The sequence below is a fragment of the Castor canadensis genome, chromosome 10, assembly GCF_047511655.1.
Source record: "Castor canadensis chromosome 10, mCasCan1.hap1v2, whole genome shotgun sequence".
In the NCBI taxonomy this organism is placed as follows: domain Eukaryota; kingdom Metazoa; phylum Chordata; class Mammalia; order Rodentia; family Castoridae; genus Castor; species Castor canadensis.
The window spans coordinates 80,320,701-80,333,083 of record NC_133395.1 but is presented as its reverse complement, the minus strand read 5'-3'; the positions used below and the strand labels follow the sequence as shown (position 1 = coordinate 80,333,083).

At 36.9% G+C, this 12,383-nt stretch overlaps 1 protein-coding gene across 1 annotated transcript in view; it reads right to left on the bottom strand.

Annotated features, from left to right (window-relative positions):
• The window catches only part of Mphosph8 (M-phase phosphoprotein 8), a 31,849-nt gene that overhangs the window by 17,188 nt on the left and 2,278 nt on the right, over positions 1-12,383 (bottom strand). The window contains exons 2-4 of the mRNA XM_020177081.2: positions 6,643-6,798; positions 3,442-4,293; positions 1,888-1,987 (exon numbers count right to left, since the gene is read on the bottom strand). Coding sequence (XP_020032670.1) covers positions 1,888-1,987; positions 3,442-4,293; positions 6,643-6,798 — 1,108 coding nt within the window. The remainder of the gene's footprint in view (positions 1-1,887; positions 1,988-3,441; positions 4,294-6,642; positions 6,799-12,383) is intronic.

Below are 12,383 nucleotides of genomic sequence, written 5' to 3'. Positions count from 1 at the left end.
TTCGAAATAGACTGCTTCCTATTGTCTTGTGCTTTGCAAGTTTTCTTTCCATTTTTTGAGAGGGATGGGGGAAAGGTCGTCTGAAGATTGAACCTAGGACCCTGAACATGCTTAGCACGTGTTCTACCACTGAGCTATGCTTCTAGCTTTTCTTCTCACCTTTTTAAACTTCAGTTCAAAGCTGGTGGCATTAGGCAGTTCTACTAGTGCACTGTCTCCAACTATCTCTGCCACTCAGGACTGGAAACATTTCTTCATGAGTGCCAGGATGCAGCTCTAGATAGGCTGATACCTATGGCATTAGGAAAGGCTTCCACCTTGAGTAGTTCCTTTATCACAACTGCAGGGGAGTAGCTCAGAACAACTGAACCACCTTTCATTCTGGACATCCTTTCTACATACTAATTTTATAATATTTTAAATCTCTAATCATGCTTTAAAATATAATGGTTGTTAAGGACTTTTGCACTACAATAAACCAATTCTGTCATTTAAGTTACATAGGCATAACATACTGAAACACCCACTGCTCTTTCCTAATTACTACTGCTAGGAATTATCCGTTATTACTGCCTAGTCCCTAGCCCCAGTCTAAGCTTAGGACAAAAAATTTTTTTTTTTTTGATGGCACTGGGTTTCGTGTTTCAAACTTGCAAAGTAGGTGCTCTACTGCCTGGGCCATACCTCCAGTCCATTTTGCTCTGGTTATTTTGGAGATAGAGTCTCTTGAACTATTTGCCTGGGCTGGCCTCAAACCATGATCCTCCCAATCTCAGCCTTCCAAGTAACTAGGATTATAGACATGAGGCCCAGCTGACAAAAATCAGTTCTTTATGGCTGGAGATGCACAAGACCCTAGGTTCCATTCCCAATACCACTGAAAAACAAAGTAATACTAAAACAGTTATAATTTAGAGTGTAGATAAAAAAGTAGTATTAGAAGTGTGTGTAGTACTTCATTTACACAGAGCTTTTGAGACAAAACTAAGGGAAAATATTTTATCTCTTAGAATCATTACTAGAAGGAGAACACACATTTCAAGTACTTTTGGTACATAAATTAAAATATTTATCTAGTGGGGCTTAAACACTGTATTGGCGGTTTTTTAAAATGAAGTACTTGGTTCCAGTAGTGACCTATATTGTAGATTCTCAATTTTTATGCATCTTGAAGTGATCCAAAAGTGTACTCAATACTACTATGTTTATACAAATGAGTCAATGTTTATGCAAATAACAGAGTTAAGTATAGTTAATGTATTACACAAAGACACCTTTCCTATCCTACTGTAAATTAATTTATCTTTGTAATTCTAACCTATCATCATACTGAAAAAGAGGAAGAACAAGGTGAACAGAAAGAAAAAAACTATATATACGCATACATGATATAAATTGTTATACAGATTGAGTGTCCTAAACAAAAATACAACATCATTTATGAACTGCTCCAAAATCTGACACTTTCTGAACACAAATATGATGCCACAAGTAGAAAATTCCACTTCATGTGACAGGTCACAGTCAAAACACTTCAGGCTATGTATAAGGTAGATAGAAAACATAAATGAATTTAGACTTGGGCTCTATTCCAAGATATCTCATGTACATGTGAATACCCCAAAATCAGAAAAAAATTAAAAATCTGAAATACTTTTGTTCTCAAGCATTTCAGATAAGGGTACTCAACCTTTATAGTAAACTAAGTTAGACCAATCATAATAACCTGGTTAAACATATATAGCATAAAGCTCTAAATTCTCCACAGGACAAAATTTCCCAGTTCTATGACACTGCAGGTTAGAAAAGAGTATCTTCAGAGTAAAATAAATTCTTTATATGAAAAGATGTCAATGAATATTGTAAAATGTCAGTATTTAGACTTACTCTTTAGTCCTTTTGGCTCTTTTCGGCCTTTTTCTTCTTTGTCCAACTCATGTCTTTTCTGATATTTTTCTTTAGGTTCATTTTTTTTGGTCTCTTTCTCCTAAAGGTGCATGTAAATTAAGACCCAAAATCAATGAATATAGAGGTGATGCTGTATATTTGAAAAGTGCCTGCCTCTATTTACTACAGAGCATGACTGCAGATCACTCAGTTTTTTTCATACTGCTTCCTCAACCAAGAGTACCCTTCAGAGCCACATGATAGCTTACACAACATCAAATTCAAAGCCCAACACCTGTTTTCCCAATCTTTTTTGGGAATTTTATTAAAAAATGCAATGTTTGGGCTGGAGGTGTGGCTCAAGCAGTAGAGCACATGCCAAGCAAGCACAAAGCCCTGAGTTCAAATCCCAGTATCACTAAAAATAAAAAATGTTTGAATATGATCCAACTACATTATATACATCAATATATGTTAATAAAAATGCTACAAGAAATAAAATTCAAAAAAAAAAAATTCCTCCAGTTTTGTTAGTCAAGCACAGTTACTTTACTGCTGCACTCTCCCTTCATCCTTGTAACTTTGGGTAGAGAATTCATTTTTATTTACAGTGTATATATTCACACAATTGTATTCACAAGCAAAAAAGGTTTTCTTCTCATTTTCTAAAGCTTTCTGGTTTTGCTACATTGACCTTATAATTAATATTTCAATTTGCTAAGACAGTCTCCAAGTTGTTACACTACCATTTTCCACATGACTAAACAGTTTTTTATCAATTTTTTTGCTAGTAAGTATAACACTGTCATAAATGCTTTTTTTTGCCTTTTTTAGACAGGGTCTCACTATGTAGCCCAGGCTGGCCTTGAACTCACAATCTTCTAAGTGCTGGGATTACAGGCATGTGTCATCACTTCTGACCTAGTATCTTTGTATAGATAGCCACCCCTAAATGATTTCCTTAGGATAAAGTCCCAAAACTGAGAATGAAGAGAATCTGATTTTTTATAGTCCTTGATAAATATTGCATATCTGAATACTTCTATAACCTTAGAAATTTCTACTTTGAAAAATCCTATCAAATTTGTATTCTAATGGTTCAAACTCTATTAAACGAGAATTAAGACTTGTAACATTATTGGACTGTGTACTTTTAAGTAAAAAGTGTTATATCCTTAAAACGGGAGGAAATATCAAGTAGGACATGAAAAGCTAGTAATAAGCTAGTCATAAGCCCAACTATTAAATGCTACATATCACTTGTGAATCTCTAAAAATATTCTGACAATTTTAACAAATTTGCTCTCTACTTTCTAGTCATATTTCATCTAAAAGGTAAACTGGAAAGTAAGAAACAGCTGAAGGGCCTAAGGCTGGAAGATCTTTAGCACTTATAGTTGCCCACAGTCAAAAGTCACACCATCCACTGACCACATGATGGAAAAAATTTTTTATAATTTGTTATTTCCTTTTCATTCTTTGTGAAACCACTTAACAGCACTAAATTGTGTGAGCATGTCTGTGCACTTAAAAAGTTTCCCTAACTACCCTTACCTCCTCAGCTGAGTCGGAAGATCTGAGGCCCCTTTCTTCCCCAGCACACCTGGAACTCTTCTGGGTTTGGGCAGACACAGGTGACACCAGCTTATCTAACTCTGTGTTACTTCTGCCTTTGTCTTGATTCCTTTGCTTTTTAGGTGTATTTTTCTTCTCTGACAAGATGTTCTTGTTTTCTGGTCTCTTGACTTCTTTCCCTTCTTCAGTCTTTCTTGGTTTCTTTTTTTTCCTCTTGCCTTTGCCATCACAATCCTCATCAGCACTTACAGTACCATCCAGCTCTTTCTCCAAAACACCATCCTCCTCTGCATCCTGCCCTGCTTTGTCTTTTGCACTTTGTATTTTTTGTCTCTCCTCTCTGTTATCAGCATGTAACTCTTCACTGTCTTCCTCCTTAAAAGGAGGCTCATTAGGCAGACCTGATTCAGATTCCAGCTGAGACTCAGTGCATTTCTCCTTCTTTGTTTTTCTGTTGTCTCTGGGGTCTTCTCTTACTTTAGTCTTTAAGTCTCTTATATCTGCCTTTTTAACTTTCTTTAATTCCTTAGTTTCTTTTATTTCATCCTTTTTGGGCTTTTTGGAGTCCTTTACCTCTTCTTTGGCTTCCAAAATTCTTTTCTTTGTCCTTAAATCAAAAACTAAACTTTCAGAGGAGCTCTCCAGCTCTGGTCTGGACTTGTCTTTTAGTTTCCCAGTCTTCGCTTTTCTCTTTTTTAGATCATCTGGGCTTTTATCTTCTTTGTGCCGTAATTTTTTTTTTTTCTTTCTTGGGGACAAGTCTTCTTTTGTTTCACTTTGCTGATCACTATCAGAATTTGCCTCAAATATGTCATTACTTAAGGACAGTCTCTATAAAATACAAAAAAAGTTAAAACATTCACTAACAACAATTTTAAAGGTTTTGAAAAGTAGTACTTATGAAACCTGGCGGAAAAAATTTTAAAGCTGATTCAACTTCTTAAAATTACCTAAAATGAGGTACATTACTTATACCTCTGATTTAGCACATAGATCTTAGGTGGTGATGAGCATCATTTTATTTTTTGGTTTTTTTTTTTTTTTTTTTTTTTTGGTGGTGCTGGGGTTTGCACTCAGGGCCTTGTACTTGTTAGGTGCTCCACCACTTGAATCATACCCTCAGCCCATTTTTTGCCCAGTGCAGGCCTTGGGTCCACGACTGTCCTATCTATGCCTTTTGGGTAGCTAGGATCACAGGTGCATGCCACCACGTCCAGCTGTTGACTGAGATGGGAGTCTCGTTAACTTCTGTCCTGGGCTGGCCTCAAACATTGATTTTCCTAGCCTCTGCCTCCCAAGTACCTGGGATTATAGACATGGGCCATGGCACCCAACCAAACATCAATTTAAAAAAACAGACAAAAACAGAGAGAAAATGTCAAGGCCCTGTAGGCCCCAAGCTGTAACGGAAATTAAAAAGCCACAGTCTTATGTGTGCTGGGCTGTAAATGATTTGAATTTCAAAATTCCCAAGAAAGTAATTTTTATAGAGTGTCTTGGTTGGCAACAAAGGAAAGACAAAAGTTTGTCAATCTTGACTGGCAATCCAAAGACAAAGGGTTTTTAAAAAATTTTAGATCCCAGAATGTTTTTAACTTGTTGTTACATTTCAGTTATGTAAGGAATAAGCAAACTATAACATTTTACTTCCCCAACTGATGTTATGTATTTTCTATGAAAATGTTTTCCTATTCTAAAATTCAAAAGAAACTTAAGAATAAGGTATTTGTATGAACACAAAAACACTGTGCAAACTACTTTCTCTTCCTATTTCCCAAAATTGTCTTATCCTAAATAACTTAAGAATGGAAAGAAGAGAGGAAAAGATAAGTGTACTTAAAGTTTTCCTTACAGTGTCACCAAGGCTGAAAAAATGGGGCAATATGGTAGTGCTGGCTTAAACTTCTGAATCTCAATTACTCCACAATGAAGTAGGATAGAAAAACAAATTCCCCACAAACAGTATTTAACTAAGAATTGTTTAAGTAGCAGAGAAAGCTACATTAAGACAGATAAATGACAACACACACAAAACAAACTAAGAATTGTTTAATTTTAACTAGCAGAAAAAGCTAAGATAGGTTAACAATAAATTAAATATGAAGTGTGTGTTCTATCTTTAATAACATTGTGAACTGCAAAAACAAAGGAAAAATTACAGCCATTTTCTCCAAGTATACAAAAACAGGTTGTTTACATCATGGATGAACAAATGAAATTATGACATATTCTTTTCCCTTTTTTTTGGTGGGGGGCAATACTGGGCATTGAACTCAGGGCCTCACACTTGCTAGGCAGATGCCGCTACCACTTAAGCCACTCCGCCAGCACTGTTCTGCGTTGGGTGTTTTCAAGATAGGGTCTTGCAAACTATTTGCCCAGGGCTGGCTTGGAAATGAGATCCTAGGATCTAGCTAGGATTACAGGTGTGTGTCATGGGCACTGGGCTGTTTTCTCTATTTTTATGTTCTGATGTTTATAGCACCAGTGAACCCAGGGCCTTTTATGCATGCTACACAAGTGTTCTACACTGAACTACACCCTCAGCAAAACTATCTTAATGCAAAGGAAAATATTAACCAACATATCTTCTATAGTTTGGAGAATGACTGTCCCCCAAAGTATATTAAAAGGCTTGGTCCCCAGGGTTGCACTATTGGTAGGTTGTGGAACTTTTAATAGTCAGGGCCTTGTGGATTACTGGTGGCATGTCCTCAAAGGGGACGAGGGACCCTAGTCCCTTCTTCTCTCCCTCCTGGCTTATGCAGGTGAGCAATTTGCACTACCACATGCTCCCTAACGTTCAGCACCCCATCTAAAGCACGTACAGAGGTAAAACAATAAGTCTGCTGATTTTTGAATTGGAACCTCCACAACCATGAGACAAAAATAAATCTTTTCTCTTTATAAGTTAATTATCTAGGTATTTAAATTACAATGTTAGCTGACTAACACAATATCCAAACTATACTTTGTTTATTAACTGTAATTTTGGGTTGGATACAGAAAGAGCTCAGCAAAAATCACTGAGAGAAGTCTGTAAGGATAAATTTAGCTATATGAAATTTACACTAAGTGTACTGTATATTTTATCTTTTATAAATTGTTTAGTCTTCCAATAAAATTATAATAAACTTAAATACACAAATCAAAATAGAAAGGCGAGGTGAAACACAGTACCTGAATATCCTTCTTGACTGCTTTAGCTTTGTTCTCTACAACTTTCTTCCTGAATTCCAGAAGAACTTCTTTACAGTCCTCCAGATGAACTTCGGGCTCCCAGGTGTCATCATCTGATGTATAGCCTTTCCATCGAACTTTATAGAGGACCCTACCCTGTGGTATAAGTTAAAATCAGGCATATTACCAACTAAATTTCCAAAACCATACAGCTGCTGAGAACATATGAAAGAACTTGAAAGCTGCTTCTAAATGGAAACTAGTATCACATTGTGAAGTATTAACCTACTTTATAATTCAGCTCCTAAAGCAAATGGCTAAAAAAACCAAACAAACCCGTACCATCGATCTATTTTTCATAAACCAAAGGCTGAGGTCTTTTTCTGATTATATTAAGCAATGTTTAATACTGTAAAAGCAATGAAAATCAGGAAGAACAAAATAAAAGTCACCAGGGCTGGCGGAGTGGCTCAAGTGTGAGCCTCTGAGTCAAACCCAGTGCCATCAAAATAAATTTAAAGTCACCAAAGATAACAATTTGATTTATTTCCTTCAATTATATTTACTAATAGTTATGTTTTAATATATTATGAAGGTAATATTTTTATTACAAATTTATAATAGAAAGTTACACTATTATCTTCCTAATATCTTAAAAAGCATCAGACATGTATTAATTAATGTAAGATGAAGGAAATAGAAAAAAAATTAAGTGAAAAAGATTAAAAATTAATCTAAAAACCAAAAACCAACAATCCTTAAGAGAAGGAGGGTTTCTGTTTTATTTATATGATGGAATACTCTTCTGCTATTAAAAATCATGCTTTTGAAAATATTAAGAGCTTAACACATCAGTGAACAAGTCTTTCTGTTGGATTTTGTTTTTATAAATGAAGCCACAATATCCTTATGCATTTGTGATTAGGTTGTTAGAATAAATTCCACAACAGGAGGTCAATGAGGTTAAAAAAATAATACCCATTTAAAGATTGTTGTGGAGTGTGGTGGCACACATCTATGATCCCAGCACTTAAAAGGCTAAAGCAGGAGAATTGTGATTTCAAGGCCAGCAGGACCCTGTCTAAATAAACAAATAATGAAGAGTGAAAACAAATTAAAAGGAAAATGACATTCACAAACATTTTAGACCTTGTTGGTTGAGGGACAAAACTGGAGTTTAAGGTGAGTGTTCCCTAACATCATGGTAGAATTGTGTCCTCATTCTCGTGTGTAACCTTCCTTGCTTCTCTCAAACGTGGTGATCTCCCCTCCAGGAACTCTCCAGTATGTACTGGGGACTCTGGGACTGTGCCTCAGTTGTAGAGCACCTGTCTAGCATGCATTGAGGCCCTGGGTTCCTGGATTCAATCCCTAGCACTGTGGGGGAAAAATAGAGTTACACTAGCATCTAAAGGAATAAAATACTTAGCACTAGCTTTACACAAGAAGGTAAACTAAAATAAGATAAATTAAAAATCATGAACACTACTAAAAGAAATCATTCCAATTTTAGTCTATTGCTGTTGAATTGAGCACTGCTAAAAGAAATCAAAGATGATCTAAATAAGTGAAAAGACAACCTGTGTTCTTAGACAGGAAGACTTCATATGATCAAAAGCTCAACAGTATCAAAATGAATGACAGATTCAATAAAATCCCCATCAGTCCAACAGCCTTGTTTGTAGCCTTGTTAAAAAAGCCAATTTTTAAACATATAGAACTGCAAGAGACCCAAGGCAGGAAGGGGAACAAATGAAGTGTACTTCATCCAAATTAATGCCTTCAAATCCAAGCTACTCAAGAGGCAGAGATCAGGAGGCTCGTGGTTTGAAGCCAGCCTGGGCAAATAGTTCGTGAGACCCTATGTAGAAAAAACAAAACAAAAAACCACCACCACCACAACAAAAACCAGGTGGAGGCCCAAACAATGTATACACATATGAATAAATGTATAAACAATTAAAAAGTAAAATAGTAAAAAAAAAAAAAAATGGTAAGAACACTAACCACCAGAAGTATACAGTGCTGCCTAAAAGAATGCAGTATGCATGGTCTCGGTAGAACACAGTAGAGCGTTATAGCTGCTGCATGTGGTAACACATGCTAGCAATCCCAGCACTCCAAAGATGGCGAGTACGATCAGCTACACAGCAAGATGCTGTCTAAAAACAAACAAAAATTTTTATGATAGTAGAGTGCAAGAATATGCTAATTTTATCAATAGCAGGTCATATGAACTTATGATCTTATTTGTATGTGCTTTAAGACGTTGGCAAGTTATTGAATAGCTTTTTACTCTCAAATCAGGCAGAAAAAGAAAATATATAAGCATTTAAAAAGTAAATAAAGCAAATTTGATAAATTATTAATAACTAGAGAATCTGGGTGAATGTATATGAAATTCTATATAATTTTTGCAATTTTCCTGATAATTAAAATGAGGCAGCCAAGACACTGGCAAACTTTACCTTTCAGTGGAGCATGCCTGTAGTCCCTGCTACTTGGGGGACTAAGGCAAGATAACTTGAGTCAAAGAGTTCAAGACCAGCCTGGGCAACATAGTGTGACCTCCTCCAGAACAAAAACAACAAAAAAAGCCCCACCTGTGGCTCGCACCTGTGATCTCAGCTATTGGGAGGATCAAGATTCAAGGCTAGTATGGGGAAATAGTTCAAGAGATCCTCATCTCCAAAAATAGCCAGTGCAAAATGGACTGGAGGTGTGGTTCAAGCAGCAAGAGTGCCGGCTTTGCAAGTGTAAAGTCCTGAATTCAAACCCCAGTCCCACCAAAAACAAAAAATGAGCCAGGTGCTGGTGGTCACACCTGTAATCCTAGCTACTCAGGAGGCAGAGATCAGGAGGATTGCAGCTTGAAGCGAGCCTGTCTTGAAAAACCCTATCACAAAAAATTGGGCTGGTAGAGTGGTTCAAGTTTGTAGGCCCTGAGTTCAAGCCCCAGTACTGCAAATAAATAAATAAATAAAGCTATGAGACTATTGAAAGAAATTAAATCAATTCTAAATTTATCTACAGATTCAATGAAAGCATTAACAGAAATAACTCAAAGAATGTATGTATTTATTTTGCAGTACTGGGGTTTGAACTCAGGGCCTCATGCTTCCTAGGCAGGGGCACTTCAGCCACTCTGCCAGCCCCTTTTGTGCTGTTTTTTTTTTTTCCTTGAGACAGTGTCTCTGGAACCATTTGCCCAGGTTGGCTTTGAACCCTGATCCTCCTGATCTCTGCTTCCTAAATAGCTAAGGTTTCAGTCATGAGCCACAGGCACCCAGCACCCAAATTTTTTAATATGTGGAAGGAAAGTGAGAATTGATTCTAAAACTTTCAAGGCACTGTTAAAGAATAACAAAAAAAAAGATATCTGACCCTCAGGTTACACTATATACAATATAAATTGCAGGTGAGTGTGAACACAAAACACGAAAGGCAAAACAGAGCTTTTTAGGAAAGAAAACGGTGGGAAATACCTAGTGTAGGGAAAGACTTCTTCATCAGTCACAAGAAGCACTCAATGCCAACCCTTAAGATTAAGTTTTCCTATATAATCCTGTGAACTTCTGTTCACAAAAAAGGCACAAATGGGGCTGAAGATGTGGTGCAAAGGTGGATGCTTGCCTAGCACGTGTAATCCTGGGCTGGATCCTTCACACACAAAAAAGAAAAAGAGAAGACAAGAAGAGAAGAAAAGAAATAAAATTAAAAAGAAAAGAGATTTGCAACCCATTACTAACAAAGGTTTCAAAGATAATGTGTAAGGACTCCAACACATCAAGCAAAAGGATGGATGGCCACAGGAAGGGGGATTTCAACAGCAGGCCCTCCATTAAAGAGGAGGATAATGGAGCTGGGCGTGGTGTACAAGCCTGTGACTCCCGCACGAGGGCTGAGGCAGCCTGGGCAAGTCTCAAAAACAACAAAAAATACTTCATCTTTATAAAACTTAAAAAAAAAAAAAAAGCATAACTATGCTGAGGAATGCATGCTTACATAGTAAAATGACAAAGGAAAACAAGAAACTAATCATCATATTGTTCAGGACAGGGATTCTGGGGGTTGGAAGGCATGAGACTCAGGGATTTCTGGGGCTTTCAACCCAGTATCTTCTGGTGGTAACGTAACTGTTGGCTTTGCAATACACTCACTGTACAATAAAACATCTTCATAAGCTAATCAAACAAAATGCCTACAAATTTTAGAACAGTTACCAGTTTTTTATTATGCAAAAGTAACTGTGATTCAAAACTGAAGTCAAAGCATGGCATGTCATGACATCTGTCATATTTAATTTTTCTGAAAACACAAAAGCACACATAACAATAAACTAAGAGAGAATATGGGTACTAAATTCTGTGTTAATACCATCCCATCAAATCAGTACTCACCACCAAGATTTTAGCAGACTGTTCTTTTGAGAGAAAAACCAACCAGGTATTTCTGGGTTAGATTACAATTTTTTTTTTTTTTTAAAGACACTTTGTTAATTTTTAAAATCTCACTAGAAAAAGTTAGGCATGTAAAAGAATGGTGAATGGAAGGAAGGTGAACCATCAAATGTCCACATGGAGCCTTGTATGTGGTCTGGTCAAGCCTCCAGAGCTTCATTACCTTACCTGGGCCTCTGCTTTCTGCAGAAGGTGGGTAAATGAGCAAATCTGGCAGGGACTAAGAAAATGAGGAAGAGTGAAAACTGTAGAGTAGGTGGTGTGTGGTGAGGTCCCACTGCTGCCATTTTCAGCTTCACATACAGATTTTTTATGTGAAAATTCCAGAAATGTAAATGTTAGCAACTAATTTCAAGCTAAAAAAAAAAAAAAAAAGTGTGTGCCAACCAAAACAAACAAGTCTGCAAGCCAGTTAGCTGAGAGTTTGGGCCCTCTGACCTAAGGCCATTCTCTGCCTTACAACTTCTCTGCCTACCCAACCACTAATCACCCTTGACATCCAATTTGAAATGCTTACTGATATCTTTTTCTATTCCTATACTAGAATTTGTTGTTTACTATGGTATCCCAAATAAGTTTTAAATAGCAATGTATGGGTTATGTGCATATATACAGAGATTTGCACACTTTTTTTTTTAACAGTTATTAAAATATACCAGTTAACAAACAAACAATGCTACCTATAGGGCTGGGATGTAGCTCAGTGGTAGAGCACTTGTCTTGCATAGGCAAGGCCCTAGATGTAATTCCCAGCACTGTAAAAAATAAACAGAGCCAGGCACTAGTGGCTCACACCTATAATCCTTGCTACTCAGGAGGAGAGTAGCAAGGATTACGGTTTGAGGTCAGCCGGGGCAAATAGTTTAAAAGACCCCATCTCCAATAACCAGAGCAAAATGGACATGAGGTGCAGCTCAAGCTGTACAGTGCCTGCTTTGCAAGAGCAAAGCCCTGAGTTCAAACCCCAGTCCAACGAAAAATTAAATAAAATTTTTTGTATATATATGCATACATAATATAGCAAAAAGTGAGTCAATTCTAAGTGTTCTTGGGCTGGTAGAGTGGCTCAAGTGGTAGAGCATCTGCCTAGCAAGCACAAGGCCCTGAGTTCAACTCCCAGTACCACCACAACCAAAAAAAAAGGTACTAAGTGTTCTTGCTGAAGTTTTAAACATCTAGACTATAAGGAGGCCTACTGAACTATTATCAGGACTATAAACTTGGCAACTGGCTTGTTCACTCAGCAGTTAATGGATTAAAAACTACCCCAGTCCTGCTCTA